The 17297-nt window shown below is 45.3% G+C and overlaps 2 protein-coding genes across 3 annotated transcripts in view; one reads left to right on the forward strand and one right to left on the reverse strand.

Moving 5' to 3' along the window:
- ELOVL3 (ELOVL fatty acid elongase 3) overlaps positions 1 to 17229 on the forward strand; it is a 38977-nt gene extending 21748 nt beyond the window's left edge. Inside the window, exons 2-6 of one of the 2 annotated variants that reach the window (XM_084992885.1) lie at positions 13414 to 13515; positions 14011 to 14148; positions 15093 to 15224; positions 15872 to 16023; positions 16275 to 17229. In XM_084992885.1, coding sequence (XP_084849011.1) covers positions 14048 to 14148; positions 15093 to 15224; positions 15872 to 16023; positions 16275 to 16702 — 813 coding nt within the window. In that variant the 5' untranslated portion in view covers positions 13414 to 13515; positions 14011 to 14047 and the 3' untranslated portion in view covers positions 16703 to 17229. 2 annotated transcript variants of the gene reach the window in all.
- The window catches only part of PCGF6 (polycomb group ring finger 6), a 1082924-nt gene that overhangs the window by 8429 nt on the left and 1057198 nt on the right, over positions 1 to 17297 (reverse strand). The gene's annotated exons all lie outside the window — the stretch shown is intronic.

Here is a 17297-nt window from a genome sequence, read left to right on the forward strand (position 1 = left end):
CTTCTCTGATTTCGTTTTTATTTTTAAAATGTTTTTGGCCCTGCCCTTGGCATGTGGAAGTTCCTAGGCTAGGAACTGAACCCATGCCACAGCAGTAACCCAAGCTACTACAGTAACATCTGATCCTTAACCCACTGTGCCACAAGGGAACTCTTTTTCTGGTTTTAATTGAGCATTTTATATGATTCCATTTTCTTTCCTTAGCATATTAATTATTCTTCTTTAAACGTTTTTTCAGAGGTTGCCCTAGAGTTTGAAGTACAACTAACAGAAGTCTATTCCAAAATACTGTACCACTTCATGAATAGTGTAGGCATCTTTTTTTTTTTTTTAATGGTTGCACCTGTGGAAGTTCCCAGGCCAGAAGCTGAGTTGGAGCTGCATCTGAGGCTACGCCACAGCCATGGCAACACCAGGTCTGAGCTGCATCTGTGATCTATGCTGCAGCTTGTGGCAATGCTGGATTTTTAACCTACTGAATAAGGCCAGGAGTTAAACCCTCATCTTCACAGAGTCAACGTCGTGTCTTTAACCCACTGAGCCATGGAGGGAACTCCATGCACGTATCTTATAAAAGTATTATAAATTCCTCCTTGGAGTTCCCCTTGTGGCTTAGTGGAGGCAAATCTGACTAGTAACCATGAGGACACGGGTTCGATCCCTGGCCTCGCTCAGTGGGTTGGGGATCCCATGTTGCCATGAGCTATGGTGTAGGTGGGAGATGCGGCTTGGATCCTGCATTGCTATGGTTGTGGTGTAGGCTGACAACTACAGCTCTAATTGGACCCCTAGCCTAGAAACTTCCATATACCATAGGTGTGGCCCCCCCAAAAAAGCAAAAATAAATTTCTCCTTACTGTCCCTTATAACATTGTTGTCATTCATTTCACTTATCTATAAGCTATAATCTTACAGTGTTGCTAATTTTTGAAAATATAAGATCAGTTAAAATGAAAGATTTTATTTTTTTCCTTTATCTAATGCTCTGCCTTTTTAATATAGATGCTTTTTTTTTTTTTTTTTTTTTTTTTTTTTCTTTTTAGAGCTGCACCTGAGGCATATGGAGTTTCTCTGGCTAGGGGTCCAATGGAGCTGTAGCTGCAGGTCTAGGCCATAGCCACAGCAACGCAACTGAGAGTGGCCAGGGATGGAACCTGCATCTTCATGGTTACCAGTCAGATTCATTTCTGCTGAGCCACTACGGGAACTCCATAGATGCATATTTCTGACTTGTACCATTTTTCTACTCTCTGAAGAATACCTTTTTTTTTCTTTTTCAGCTGTACCCATGGCATGTGGAAGTTCCTGGGTCAGTGATCATATATGGGCTGCACCTGTGACCTATGCCACAGCTGTGGCAATGCCGGATTCTCAACCCACTGCGCCTGGCCAGGGATTAAACCTGTGCCACCTCAGGGAGAATGCAGGATTCTCAACCCACTGTGCCACAGCAGGAACTCCTGAAGAACATCTTCCAGAGTTTCTTGTAAGACAGAGCTAGTGGGAGACACAGTCCTTTAGTTTTTGTCTGGGAAAGTCTTAATTTCTCCTTCACATTTTTTTTCTTTGCTGCAGTGTGCAGTGGCTTGGTATGGGATCTCAGTTCCCAGACCAGGGATTGAACCCAGGCCGTGTGGTGAAAGCTCTGACTAATAATCACTAGACTGCCAGGGAACTCCCTCTCCTTCAGTTTTAAAGATAATTTTGCTGGATACAAAATTCTAGGTTGATATCCTTCTTCCTTCCTCTATCCCTCCTTCCCTCTTTCTCCCTCCCTTCCTTCCTTTTTTTGCTTTTTGGGGCTGCACTTGCCCCATATGGAGGTTTCCAGGCTAGGGTTGGAGTCGGAGCTGTAGCTGCTGCCCTACACCACAGTCACAGCAACACCAGATCTGAGCTGCCCCCTCTGGGACCTGTACCACAGCTCAAGGCAATGCTGGATCCTTAACCAACTGAGTGGGACCAGGGATCAAACCCTCAATCTCATGGTTCCAAGTCTGATTCATTAACCACTGAGCCAAGACGGGAACTCCAAACCAAAGGTATTTTAAATTCCTAGCCAAATAATTCTAGAATCTGTCAGTCATCGATCTGAGTCTGGTTCTGATACTTGCTCTCTTCAGATGGTGTTTTTCCATGCCTTTTAGTATGCTTTATAATTTTTGGTTGAAAGCCAGACATGATGTAACAGATAATAGGAACAGAGATAAATAAGGTTTTTTTCTTTCTCTGGTTAGGAGTTAGGACACTTTTGATGCTTATTGTAGCTGTAGATATCAGAAGCTTCAGTTTCTTTTACTGTTCTTGTTTTTGTCTTCCCTACTATCTTTTGGTTTTCCTAGAAATTCCTTCTAAAGAGAGTCTGAATCTTGGCAACTCTTTCCGTTGTATCTGCTGTTATTATACTGGAGACCTGTTGATGCAGTGGTAATGAATTTAGGGAAAGGAAATGTTCCATAATCTTACTAAATCTCAATTTGGGAGTTCCCAATGTGGTACAGTGGGTTAAGAATCCAGCATTGCTGCAGCTATGGCATCTAATTGCCTGCTGCAGTTTGGATTTGATTCCTGGCCCAGGAACTTCCACATGCCATAGGTACAGCCAGTAAGTAAGTAAGTAAATACTTACTCCTGGGTAGTGACCTTCACAAGAGTTCCTTCCTTCCTTCCTTCCTTCCTTCCTTCCTTCCTTTCTTTCTTTCTTTCTTTCTTTGTCTTTTGTGTTTTTAGGGCCGCAGCCATGACATATGGAGGTTCCCAGGCTGGGGGTCGAATCGGAGCTGCAGTTACTGGTCTAGCCACAGCCACAGAAACGCGGAATCTGAGCTGTGTCTGCAGCCTTCACCACAGCTCACAGCAATGCTGGATCCTTAACCCACGGAGAAGGCCAGGGATCGAACCCGAGTCCTCATGGATACTAGTTGGGTTCATTAAGCACTGAGCCACGAGGGGCACTCCAGAAGAGTTTCTTCATTACCCCTCCACCCCAGTGTGAGACAGCAAGTCTAGACGGGGCTGGAGTTGTCCAACTGCCCTCCTCTTAGGTCAGATGAGTCTCTGATAAAGTAGTTTCTCTTGAGGACAGAGCTTTGTTATGGAAGATAGAAGGCTCTGGACCTATTTCCAAAATGGTTCCTTTTTTTCTGGGTATATTTCAAAACAGTTTCTTTTCCCTTTCCATGCCAGAAACACAGTGTTTTTCTCTAACCTTCACCATGAGAACCTGGTAGGGATCCTGGAAAAAAAATGTAGGAACATTTGTGGGCCTCCTTATGAAGAGGCCCTCAGGTGTTCTTAATTCTCAAGCTAGTCCACACTTGGCCTACAGGAATTTTTCAATTATTGTTTAAGTGTCCTTACCAGCTCCTTGCTCCAGTGGCTTCTGATACCTATAAACTGTGATCCTCTCTAATTGCCTGTCTATCCAGTTTTGGAGACAATAGTTTGCCCTGAACATTTTTTTTTATTCAAAAATAATTGCATAGGCCTTCCCATCATGGTGCAACAGAAATGAATCTGACTAGGAACCACGAGGTTGCAGGTTCGATCCCTGGCCTCGCTCAGTGGGTTAAGGAGCTTTGCCATGAACTGTGGTGTAGGTCACAGACTCGGCTCAGATCTGGCATTGCTGTGGCTGTAGCATAGGCTGGCATCTATAGCTCCAGTTCAACCCCTAGCCTGGGAACCTCCTTATGCCTAAAAAGACAAAAGACAAAATAAAATAAAATATAAACATAAATAAAAATAATTACATAGAAATCTAGAAAGAAATATGCCAAAATATAGTGGTAACTATATTTGAGGTGGCTTTCGGATTCTTGTATTTTCAAAAAATTCAAAAAATTATACGTTGAGGTTCTCTTGTGGTGCCGTGGGTTAAGAATCTGGCATTGTCACTTCACTGGCCCTGATTGCTACTGTGTTGTGGGTTCAATCCCTGGCCTGGGAACTTCCACATGCTGCGGGCAAAGCCGAAAAATTATACCTTATCATCAGAAAGAAAAAAATCCACAAGCTTTTCTGTTTGTTTTTCTTGAGTAACAGAAACATGGTATGTCCATACAATGAAATAGTGTACAACTATCCAAAAGATGAGGAAGATCTAGATGTGCCAATATGGAACACTCCCCAAGACATATTTAAAAGACAATGCATAAAATAATGTAAAAATGTGCTGCTCTTTAAGGAGATATATACAAACATACCTTTTTATGTATAGATGATATTTGAAAGGATACACAAGAAACTGGTTGCCTCTAGGAAAGAGAATTGAGGATAAGAGTAGGAGATAGAGGTGATTTTTTTCAGTTTACATTTTATTCCTTTTCACTTTTTTAGTACTTACTTCAATCTTATGGGTGTGGGTGTATTTGTAATGGAAATATACCATTGCGTCCTCTCTTCTGATTAATTTCAGAAGACTTTCTGTACATGGAGAGGTGACTTGTGAAACTTGGTGTCAGCTGTGGGAGTAGTGACCCATGTTCCTGGTGTGACTTGCTGGTGACCATCTAGAGTAATAAAAATTATAGAGACAGAAGTAGAATGGTGTTTGCTAGGGTCTTGGGGTGGGAGAGGGAATAAGGAATTATTGTCTAATCAGTACAGAGATTCAGTTTTCTGAAATGAAAAGTGTTCTGGAGATGGATGGCGGTGATGTTTGTGCAACAGTATGAACGTACATAATACCTTAAAAATCGTTAAGATGGTAAATTTTATGTCATGTGTATTTTACCACAGTTTGAAAATTGGGGAGTTCCTGTTGTGGCTCAGTGGTCACAGACCTGACTAGTATCCATGAAGATGCAGGTTCAAGCCCTGGCTCCACTCAGTAGGTTAAGGATCAGGCCTTGCTGTGAGCTGCAATGTAGGTTGCAGCTATAGCTCGGATCTGGCATGGCTGTGGCTGTGGTGTAGGCTGGCAGCTGCATCTCTGACTTGACCCCTAGCCTGGGAACTTCCATATGCTGCAGGTGCAGCCCTAAAAAGAAAAAAAAAAATGTCAGATACAACATGGTAAGGATATGTATGCTTTTACAAAATGTTTTAAATACACGCATATGTACAAAATTACAACATAACATGTATTTCTCCTTGTATGTCTCAGTCAAAAAAGTATGGAATCCACTACCTTATACATAAATATTTCCTTTGGGGTTGTAGCCTCTTCAGTCTTCTCACGCATATCAATAGTCCTCAAACTCTACGGAGCATAAGAATCACCTGGGAAGCTTGTTAATGCTGTAATTCCCAAGCCCTACTTCCCTCCAGATATATTCTAATTCAGGGGGCTGGGTTGAGCCCAGGAGCCTTCATTTTTAACAAGCTGGAGATTACAGTGTAAATGGTCCATGGACCCCTACATTGAAAAGCCCTGTTTGACCTTCACTCTCTGGCCAATTTCATCCATAGCCTGGAGTTCAGTGATGCCCTCTACTTTGAGTGTTAAAGCTGAACTGACAGCCTGAATTCTACACAACTGGTCATTAGATCCTCTGGCCTGGAAATTCCACTGGCACCTTGCATTCATAGGGCCCAAACCAAACTCATCTCCCTTCTCACCTCACTATTCAAAATATTCCTCTTCCTTTATTTCCCATCTTTGTGAGTGGATGTACTATCCACTCTGTCAACCAAACCAGATTAGAGGAGAGAGAGGAGTCCTAGATTTAAGCCTAGGCTTCTAAGGACCCTACACGTAGAAGCACTCTGCAGTTGATTTCATGTTCAGCTGCTGCCATCTTGACATTAATAATTAAACAAAATTTTTTTCATTTTGCAGTCACACCCACCAGCATATGGAAGTTACTGTGCTAGGGGTTGAATCAGAGCTACAGCTACAGCCTACACCACAGCCATGGCAAGACTGGATCTGAGCTGCCTCTGAAAACTATGTCACAGCTTGCAGCAAAGCTGGATCCTTAACCTACTGAGCGAGGTCAGAGATAGAACCCAAGTCCTCACAGAAACTAGTCAGATCCATTTCCACTGTGCCACAATGGTAACTCCCAATGTTCTTAATAATTAAAAAAAAATTTATTGGGGGTTCTCGTTGTAGCTCAGGGGAAATGAATCCAGCTAGTATCTATGAGGACTTGGGTTCAATCCCTGGCCTCGCTCAGTGGGTTAAGTATCCAGTGTTGCAGTGAGCTGTGGTACAGGTTGCAGACGTGGCTTGGATCTGGTGTTGCTGAGGCTGTGGTGTAGGCCGGCAGCTATAACTCTGATTCAACCCTTAGCCTGGGAACTTTCATATGCTGTAGGTGCGGCCCTAAAAAGCAAAAAATAAAACAAAATTTTATTAAAGTATGGTTGATTTACAATGTTGCATTCTTAATTTTTGAACAAGGGGCCCAACAGTTTTGTTTTGCACTGAGCCCTGAAAATTTTGTAGCCAGTCCTGCCTAGGAGCCTAGGAGCCCCATAGTGACTTTAATGGAAGTAAGAAGTCAGCAAAATGAATACTCGGTCAGGGAAAAAGGTGAGATGGGTTTCTACATCTGAGTGTGAGCTATCCATAGCTCTACTCAGCCAGGTGAAGTCCAACAGGCATTTGCAAATGTGAGCAATCATAGATAAGAGAGGTCAAAATAGAAGATAATTTGGGGTTATCCAAATAGAAGTAGGAGGTTAAGTCCTGGAAGGGAATTAGCCAGGAAAGAGAATAGAGAGTGAGAAAGAGTAAGGGACGGGACAGGCCTTTAAGAAATAATAGTGTTAAAGAGGTGGAAAGTGGAGTTCCCGTCGTGGCGCAGTGGTTAATGAATCCAACTAGGAACCATGAGGTTGTGGGTTCAGTCCCCGCCCTTGCTCAGTGGGTTAAGGATCTGGCATTGCCATGAGCTGTGGTGCAGGTCGCAGACGCGGCTCGGATCCCATGTTGCTGTGGCTCTGGCGTAGGCTGGCAGCTACAGCTCTGATTGGACCCCTAGGCTGGAAACCTCCATATGCCCAAGAAATGGCAAAAAGACAAAAAAAAAAAAAAAAAAAAAAAGAGGTGGAAAGTTTAGGAAGAAGCAGCCACAAGGGCATGGCAGAAATATAGAAGCAAAGCCAAGTCAGAGATGAGTCTGATAGGAACATGCAGGACCTTAGGGTAAGGAACGCAGGAGTGGAGAAGCCAACTAGTGACAGGACACAGGGCAAGGAAAGACAAATCCAAGAAATTTCAATACATTTATTTTAGTTTTGAACATTTACTGATCCTAAATACGATATAAAAATCTCCCATTATTCCACCATCCAGACAAACTCAATTAGCATTTTGGTGCATTTCCTTCCAATATGTGTTCTCAACATAGTTTTCTTCCATATTCTTTCTTTACAAAAAGCTTACAAAGGACTTCCCTGTTGGTGCATTGGGTTAAGGATTTGGCATCGTCACTGCTTTGGCACAGGCTCGATCCTCAAGCCCAGGAATTTCCTCAAGCCACATGTGAGGCCAAAAAAAAAAAAAAAAAAAAAAAAAGTTTACAGGAGTTGCTGTCATGTCGCAGTGGTTAGTGAATCTGACTAGGAACCATGAAGTTTCAAGTTCCATCCCTGACTTCACTCAGTGGGTTAAGGATCCAGCATTGCCATGAGCTGTGGTGTAGGTCGCAGATGCGGCTCAGATCACAAGTAGCTGTGGCTGTGGCTGTAGGCCAATGGCTACAGCTCCAATTAGACCCCCTAGACTGGAAACCTCCATATGCCACGGGTGCAGCCCTAGAAAAGACAAAAAAAATTTTTTTTACAAATATTCTTTCCATCTACATTTTTCCAACAAATTTGAGACCATACTGTATGTCTTATATCCTATATTTTTTCACTTAACATGAAAAGCTGTGGTGTATGTTGCAGACACGGCTTCGATCCAGTGTTGCTGTGGCTGTGGTGTAGGCCAGCAGCTATAGCTCCGATATCACTAAAAGCATAATTTCCTGGGGGCACAGCATTTAAAAATGTCATGAGATCAATTTAAAAATATCACAAGGAGAGAGTTCCCGTCGTGGCGCAGTGGTTAACGAATCCGACTAGGAACCACTGAGGTTGCCTGTTCAATCCCTGGCCTTGCTCAGTGGGTTAAGGATCCGGTGTTGCTGTGAGCTGTGGTGTAGGCCGCAGATGCGGCTCAGATCCCGAGTTGCTGTGACTCTGATGTAGGCCAGTGGCTACAGCTCCGATTAGACCTCTAGCCTGGGAACCTCCATATGCTGTGGGTGCGGCCCAAGAAAACACAAAAAGATAAATAAGGAATTCCCGTCGTGGCGCAGTGGTTAACGAATCTGACTAGGAACCATGAGGTTGCGGGTTTGGTCCCTGCCCTTGCTCAGTGGGTTAACGATCTGGCGTTGCCGTGAGCTGTGGTGTAGGTTGCAGACGCGGCTCAGATCCTGCGTTGCTGTGGCTCTGGCATAGGCTGGTGGCTACAGCTCTGATTGGACCCCTAGCCTGGGAACCTCCATATGCCGCGGGAGCGGCCCAAGAAATGCCAAAAAGACCAAAATAAATAAATAAATAAATAAATAATCACAAGGAAAAATGTAAATACTTCTAATTTTTTCCTATAATCTTACCCATTCCATCAAACGATTTCACATTTTAGTGTTTCTTTTGGGCTTCAATCTTTATGGCTATCATCACTTTTACATAAGTGAGGTAATAGAATAGAGGCAGATTTCAGTTTTTGTTTGTTTTTGGTTGCACCTGAGTCATATGGAAGTTCCCAGGGCCAGGAATAAAACCTGTGCTGCAGTTGCAGCAATACCGGATCCTTAACTCACTGAGTGAGGCCAGGGATGGAATCCGAATCCTCATGGATACTAGTCGGGCTCATTACCACTGAGCCACGACAGGAACTCCTAGATACAGTTGTGTGTGGGGGGGGTTGTTTGGTTTGGTTTTGGGGTTTTTTGTGTGTTTTTAGGGCCGAACCAGCGGCATACGGAGGTTCCCAGGCTAGGGGTTGAATCGGAGCTATAGCAACACCAGATCCGAGCCTCCAATCTACACCACAGCTCATGGCAATGCTGGATCCTTAACCCACTGAGCAAGGCTGGGAATCAGACCTGGGTCCTGATGGCTGCTAGTCAGTTTCGTTTCAACTGAGCCACCATGGGAATTCCACCTAGATACAGTTTTAAATGTTGCTTTTCTTTCACAATATTTGACACACATGGTTTCATGTTCCTCTATATTTTCTAGTGGCTGCAAGCTGTTTTGTAATCTTAGCATTTAATAATTTAAGCATTCATTAGTGGGTTGTTTGCAGCTCTTTTAACAACGTATTTTAGTACACATAGAATTTTTTTTCTTTTGGTCTCACTGGGTTTAAAATTTTTTATTACAGTTGATTTACAATGTTCTGTCAATTTCTGCTGTACAGCAGAGTGACCCAATCATACATATATACACATTCTTTTTCTCACATTATCCTCCATCACGTTCCATCACAGGTGACTAGATTAGTTCCCTGTGCTATGCAGCACGATCTCATTGTTTATCCACTCCAAATGCAATTGTTTGCATCTACAATCCCAAACTCCCAGTCCATCCCACTCCCTCCCTCTCCCCCTTGGCAACTACATGTCTGTTTTCCGTGTCCATGTGTTTGTTTCTTTTCTGTAGTTAGGCTCATTTGTGCCACGTGTTAGATTCCACATACAAGTGATATCATATGGTATTCGTCTTTCCCTTTCTGACTTACTTTACTTAGTACGAGAGTCTTTAGTTGCATCCATGTTGCTGCAAGTGGCATTATTTTGTTCTTTTTTATGGCTGAGTAGTCTTTCATTATGTATATATACCACATCTTCTTAATCCATTCCTCTGTCATTGGACATTTAAGTTGTTTCCATGTCTTGGCTATTGTATTTCACTAGGTTTTAAATTTCTGGGTGAGAGACTGTGTTAAAGCAAACCAGTTGGCTCTTACTAAGTGTTACTTAAGTGTGCCTCTAGAAGGATCATGTCAGTTTACCTGGCCTCTAGCCAGGTGTGAGTGTATCTCTTTCTCAAAGCTTGGACTAGCGTTGGGTATTTAATTTTTACTCAGTTTAATGGCTGTTAATGGGAGACGTACTATACTTAAAGTCTTTAATTTGCATTTCCCTAATTACTAAGGAAGTTGAGTCTTTTTAAAAATAGATGTATTTATTGTTTGTTTTTCCTCTTAGGTGCCTACTCAATTCAAAGCAACAGACATGTTTTGAGTGCCCACTCTGTACCAAGTGCTGTGTGCATCCCGCACAGGGGGAGAGACCTAACAACAATGACCCTTTGGGATAGGGCGAGGGAGCCAATATAGTATAGAAAATATATGGCTAACTGTACACCCTCAGTAGAAGCACAATACTGGCAGGCAGTTTGGGCAGTCTTTTTTTTTTTTTTTTTTTTCCCTTTTTTCAGCCACGCCCACAGCATATGGAAGTTTCCCAAATCTGAAAGTGCGGCTGCAACCTACACCGAGCTGCAGTAATGCCAGATCCTTAACCACTGTGCCACAGCAGGCACTCCTGAAGTCTTGTAGATGGAAGACAAAGACAGGAGGGGCTGACCCTGTCTGGAAAAGATTAGGCTTTTGCAGAGCAAGTGACTTCAGAGCTAAGGCTGAACAATAACATTTGTCCAGATGAGAAAATGATGTGTGGGGAGAGGGAACAATATGGAGAGAAGCAAAGGATTGAAAAGTCTGAAAATGTGCTTCTGTTATGGGGTCGTGATTCTGCTATTCCAGCTAAAATGTGGAACACTGGGGCTAGGCAAGATGTGATATTAGCTGGAAAGGAAAAGTCAGGTCTAACCTCAAGAATCTGACCTTTGTCCTAAAGATTTTTTGGTCTTAAAGAGAAATGGCATGAGCTAGTTATGACCTTTCTGTAGCTAATGAACGGTAGACATAGTCCTTGCTTTTATGGAGCTCAAGGACTAGTAGGGGAAACACGCATGACTCTAGAAACCACAAAAGTAATAAAATAATTATCAACTCTCATTGAAGGAAAGAAATAGCATGCTGTGAGAGCAGTTTATACACAACAGGGAGAGCAGATCAAGTTCAAAGGTTGGGGAAGTTTTCCCCTAGGAAATAATTTCTGGAGAGTTTCCTTCTACTTCTCCTCTTACACATAAGCTTCAGGTCTCACCATTAAGCTTTGCTGGGAAAGGCAAAGTAAAATATCTTCATTTGAGGGGTTCCCTTGTGGTGTAGCAGGTTAAGGATCCAGCGTTGTCACTGTAGCAGCGTGGGTCATTGCTGTGGTGAGGCTCAGTCCCTGGCCTGGGAACTTCCACATGCTGTAGGCATGGCCAAAAAAACAAAACAAAACAAACAAACAAACAAAAACCCCAAAATCCCCCAAAACTTTATTGAGAGAAACCCAGGACTGAGTTGCATTTTGTATATGCATTTGTAAACCTCCCAAAATGATTCACCCTGACGTTTCCGTATGTCTAGTCCACAGTATCCTTTCACTGACATTATCTGACTTGTATACTGACCCCAGCCTTGTGAGGTAGGCAGGCAAGTGTATTGTACTGATGAAGAATGTGGTCTCAGAGATGTTAGGTAACTTGCCCAAAGTTACATTAGACTAGTTAATGATGGAGCTGGAGTTTGAATCTAGGTCTTATAACACCGAGATGGTATTATTCTTTTTTGTGGTCTTTTCTTTCTTCCTTTCTTTTTCTTTCTTTCTTTCTTTCTTTCTTTCTTTCTTTCTTTCTTTCTTTCTTTCTTTCTTTTTTTTTTCTTTTTTAGGGCTGCAACTGCAGCATATGGAAGTTCTCAGGCTAGGGGTTGAATTGGAGCTGCAGCTGCTGGCCTACACCACAGCTCATGGCAACGCCAGATCCTTAACCCACTGAGCAAGGCCAGGGATCGAACCCACATCCTCATGGATCCTAGTCAGGATCGTTAATCACTGAGCCATGAAGGGAACTCTGAGATGATATTATTCTTGTGATACTCAGTCTTTCATTTGTTTTCTGATTCTCCAAACATTTACTTTCAGCTTCTGAGGGTCAGGCTACAGGTAAAGCAATTGAGAGCCACTGAAGGGTTGTAAGCAGGAAAGCAGCATGATCCAATTTAGGTTTTAGGACCCTCTTCTGTATGAGAGGAAAGAAAGTGGTGGGTTTCGAAATATGATCTGGGGCCACGTTCTCCGTCAGAATCTCTGGAACTGGAGCTCAGAAATGTTACAATCAGCCAGGATTAGATTTTCTTTTCTAATTCTAATGCAATAGAAAACTCTGTATTACAGAAGGAGATGGTGCAAAGAGTTAACAGGACTAAGGTAGTAGCTGTAGTAACCAGGTAAGAGGTGATGAGGTGCAGAGACAAAGGGATGCACTCGAGAGTCATTTAGAGAGCACAGGCAGCACTTCCCACTCCACTCTTCCCTGGACAGTGGCTGGAGGTTCAAGGAAGTGGAGCTGGAATTCCTACCTCAGTCTGCTGGCTCCAGAGCCTGTGGACTTTACTGCATATAGCCATTTATAGTCACATCTTGATTTTATTTTATTTTAGTTTTTTTCTTTTTCCTTCCTTCCTTCCTTTCTTCCTCTCTCTCTCTCTTTTTTTTAATCTTTTCAGGGCCAAACCTGAGGCATATGGAAGTTTCCAGGCCAGGGGTCAAATCAGAGCTGTAGCTACCAGTCTACACCACAGCCACAGCAATGCAGGATCCAAGCAGCATCTGCTGCCTATGCCACAGCTTGCAGCAATGTTGGATCCTTAACCCACTGAGCGAGGCCAGGGATTGAACCCACATCCTCTTGGATATTATGTCTGGTTCTTAACCTGTTTAGCCACAACAGGAACTCCCACATCTTGAATCTAAATATTTTATATTTATTTTCCTTAGATTTGTTTTGCAAATCTCCATCTTCTCTCAGACTGCCTTCAAACCTTCTCTTTCTCCCTCATTTTCATAAAGCCTAGGAGAGAAATAAGGGACAGGCAAGGAAGGACTTAAAAGTTGTAAAATAATTTATTTTGGGGGGACTGGGGTACACAGGCATGAAAAAAGTAAATTTGCTTAGCTAAGCACAGACTAGGAGAGAACTGCAGGCCACTGGGAGATGCATTGCACCACCTCTTCTATAAACCCCAGGAGATCTCCAGGGAACCTGAAGACAATCATCCTAAATGCCCAGAGGGTGACCTCATTTCCTCCCCAGGGTTAGTACTGAGTGTCAGGCTGGAACCGTTCAGGAATTCAGGAAACTGTAAAGAAACCACAACAGCCTCAACAACTATCTCTCCAAACATCAACATCAACTACCTCGACAATAAAACTCATTCCAATTCATCTCCCTCCCGCCCACAACCACAGACTTGAAGCAGGCAGATGGGAACTCGAAGGAGGCAGATGAGGCGTCCTTTGCTGCCCCTTCCCCAGCCTGACCCATCCTTATCCTGGTTTTATCCAGGGTCTCAAGTCTCGGGTCTTGGAGAGATGGGAAACTGACACCTCTATCTCTGGATGGGGACACCAGAGGCTGAGGACACCTCCGTTCTCTCCTCACTGCCAGGTGGGCCAGGAATAAAGCAAACTGCGGCAAAGGTCAGCTATGACAGCGTCAGGAGAAGCCTGACCTGCCCGGGTAATTGGCAAGGCCACAAGGGCTCAGCCAAGCAGGTGGAGGTGGAGGTGTTGGGCTCCAGAGGGGGAAGTGGGCTTGGCCAACAAGGGCTGTTCTAGTGCGAGGGGCGGGGGGAGGCGCCCTTGAGAATGACCAATCAGAGAGCGGGCTTCGGCCCGGGGGCGAGACAGGGGCGTGTTTGGTCGAGATTGGAGAACTGCCCGGCGCTGGGAGGGGGCTGCGCCCTGCTGAGGCGCGCAGCCTTGCAATTCCACGTTACGTATCGCAGTGGCGGCGGCGGCGGCGCCAGTCCGGCCAGCTGGACTGCAGCGCACGTCCCGGTGTCTGACTCTCTTCGGCTTGCCGCGGAGTTCCTCGGATTCTGGGTTTGGTCAGTCCTGCCCCAAGGTTCGCTCCATTCTCCGTCCCTTAACTCTCGTCTAGCTCCCCAAGCTCCCGATCTCAGCATCTGCAAAACGAAATGGTCACAGCCATGAATGTCTCAAACGAAATAGAGCAGATATTCCAGCCCTACAACTTCGAGCTGTTCCAGGACATGAGGCCCTTTTTGGAGGAGTACTGGTGAGACCTAAGGAAGGGGAAGGGCCAAGTCAGGGGCCCGACCCTGATGACTGCTCTTTGGGGGGAGGGAGGTTGGAGGGGGGCGGTGCGAGACACAGAACGTCCGTGGTGATTTTGCCAAAGAGCAAAGGTATTGGACTCCCCAGTATTGACTTCATGTCTCCGTTGTTCAAGGTGCAGATAGTGAGTGTGGCAGCTCAGAGAGGTAAGATCTAGAAGAAAGAAAGGCAGGATAGGAGGATGGGGTGAGCAGTGTGGGAGAAGACGGGAAGCCAAGGGGAAAGAGTGTAGTGAGAACTGGTCTCTGAGGAATGGAGTTGATCTGAACTCCTACTCCCAGCCCCCTTATGAAGGACTCTCCTCCATCCTTTGTGGCTCTGTGTGCGAGGCCGCGTGCATAGTGCTGGTGCCCAGGGACAGCCTGCCCTTCACAGGACTCACGTTATTCCTCAAATGCTCCAGCCTTCCTGCTTTGGAGAAGGAGGCAAAGTCAGGGTGCTCTTCCAAGATTGACTTGGGCTCTGACCTAGGGCTCCTCGAGGTGTGTGGGCTGACTTTGTGCTCCAGTCAATTTGCTGTGACTCAAGCAGGCTACATGCTTCTTATATCAGAGCCTTGAGTTGCTTCTAGGCATGGGCCAGCAGCGGCCACCCACTTCCAACCTCACTGAGAGAGCAGTGATCACAGAAACTTTGGACAGAGCCCCTGCCCTGTGTTGGGTACTTTATTTACATACATTAACACCACCAGGAAAGGAGTGTTATTTCCCCCTTACAAATAAGGAAACCGATGCTCGGAAAACTAAGTCGTTTTTCCAATGTCACACAGCTAGTAAGTGGCAGAGCTGGGATTCCAACCCAGAGCACTCATCTGGAGAGATGAATAGGCATTCCATTAACCAGCACCCACCCATAAGCCCATCCCCTCTGCCTTCTGACTGCCAGGGCAACCTCATTCCCCATAGTTCTGGTCTACCTGCTGCTCATCTTTGTGGGGCAGAAGTACATGAAGTCACGGAAGGGCTTCAACCTGCAAGGGCCTCTCATCCTTTGGTCCTTCTGCCTTACGGTCTTCAGGTAAGACCCTTCCCCCCCCCACTCTTGTAGACCCTCCTTCTATCCCTAAAAGCTTTCTAGAAACCTCAATTGCATCAGCTCCCCAAGTTGCTCCCCTAACTCTCTCCCCACCCCATTCTCTCAGCTCTGTCTCCTCTTCCTAGGATCCATCCTTTTCATATTGCCCTGATTTCTTTCTTCTTCAGCCCGCAAACCAGCAGTCTCTACTCTCTCTCATGGGTCCTCTTGTGCACCTGGAGTCTGATACTTCCAACAATTTCCCCAGTCTCTAATACTCTCTGCATCTAACACCCTCTCCCAAGACCTTCCAGTAACTTCCCCAGCCCCTCCTTCCATATTTCTTCCCCCAAACTTCTGGATCTCTCCCATCCTGCCACCTACCTCCCAGACCCATCCTATGAGCCCTATTCCTTAACTCAACTTTTAACCTCCAGCATTCCCTGGCCCTTCCCCAGCTCCCATCTCTTCTAGATTACTGGTTGGCTCTACCAGGTTGGCCCCAGGATCTCAGAAGCTGTGACCCACCCCTCTGGAAGGGTGGGGAGGTGGTGGATCTTGGGTCAGTGACCTGACCAGGCCAAGGCAGAAGAAGTGTGGATTGGTGCTTGGGGAGCATCCTTATACCTTTTGTCTCTATCCCATTTCAGTATCCTCGGGGCAGTGAGGACATGGGGATTTATGGTGGCCGTGCTCCTTAGGGGGAGCCTAAAGCAAACTGTGTGCTTCACCAACTCCACTGACAATCCCATAATCAAATTCTGGTCCTGCCTCTTTGTTCTCAGCAAGATCATTGAACTTGGTGAGTGACAAGGCTTTGTCTCTCTAGTGTTCAGTCAATTGCATCCCTCCTCAGCACCACCCCCCATCACATGGAGAGTCCCTTCCCTGCTCCTGGGTCCCGACAATACCTCTTACCCAAGCCCCTCTTCAGATTCTCTGCCACAAAGACCCCTCTCCCTGCCCTGAAAATTCCCCACATGCCCCCATGTCTAGTGTGGAGGGTGGTCCCAGCCCTGGGTGGTATGTCAGCTGTGACTCCTCATCCCCCAGGAGACACGGCCTTCATCATCCTGCGAAAGCGGCCACTCATCTTTGTGCACTGGTACCACCACAGCACAGTGCTACTGTATTCAAGCTTTGGATACAAGGACAAGGTGGCTGCGGGCGGCTGGTTCATGACTATGAACTACGGTGTACATGCCATCATGTACACCTACTATACTCTGAGAGCTGCCAAAGTGAAGCCCCCCAAGTGGTTTCCCATGTTCATCACCAGCCTGCAGATCCTGCAGATGTTTTTGGGAGCAACTGTCAGTATCCTGACTTACATCTGGAAGCAGGAACAGGGATGCCACACCACAACGGAACAACTCTTCTGGTCCTTCATGTTGTATATGACCTATTTCCTCCTCTTTGCCCAGTTCTTCCACCAAAACTACATTATTCCCAAGGCCAAAGCCAAGACCAAGAGCCAGTGAAAGGCTGGAGAATAAGAAGCCCCAAGCTCTCTCCTCCCCAAGGCACTGAGGGGCAGAGCTTAGGTTTGGGAGAATGATTAGGATGCTTTTCTTTCATGATTTCCCCAAAGGATGTGTGCCCTAAGGTTGCAGAAATTGTCACCCCTGGGATGGGGGTGTCATCTAGTACTTTGATGTTTCTGCTTTTAACGTGAAGGCCAAGTGGGCGCTGGGAGGGGTTAAAACTAAGGAGGCTCCCCGGAGCTGAGTTATAGTTACATAAGTCTTTCTTCTCCTTGATTTTTTTTCTTTTTAGGGCCACACGTGCAGCATGTGGAAGTTCCAGCTGCTAGCCTACGCCACATCAACACCAGATCTGAGCCATGTCTGGGACCTATACCATAGCTCACGGCAATGTGAGAAACTTAACCCACTGAGAAAGGCCAGGGATTGAACCAGAAACCTCATGGATACTAGTCAGGCTCGTTACCGCTGAGCTCCACCAGGAACTTCCTGCTCTATTTTTTAAATTAAAGATTTCAACAAGATTTGAGGCGTTTGGGGGTTTGTGGGAAGAAGGGGACTGCTGTAATGGGAGAGGGATGATCAGTGGGTG

This window comes from Sus scrofa, chromosome 14 (genome assembly GCF_054392235.1).
Source record: "Sus scrofa isolate SSC_HxYL_T2T_F1_AM1 chromosome 14, Sscrofa_HxYL_maternal_Yorkshire_Landrace_v2.0, whole genome shotgun sequence".
Taxonomy (NCBI): Eukaryota; Metazoa; Chordata; class Mammalia; order Artiodactyla; family Suidae; genus Sus; species Sus scrofa.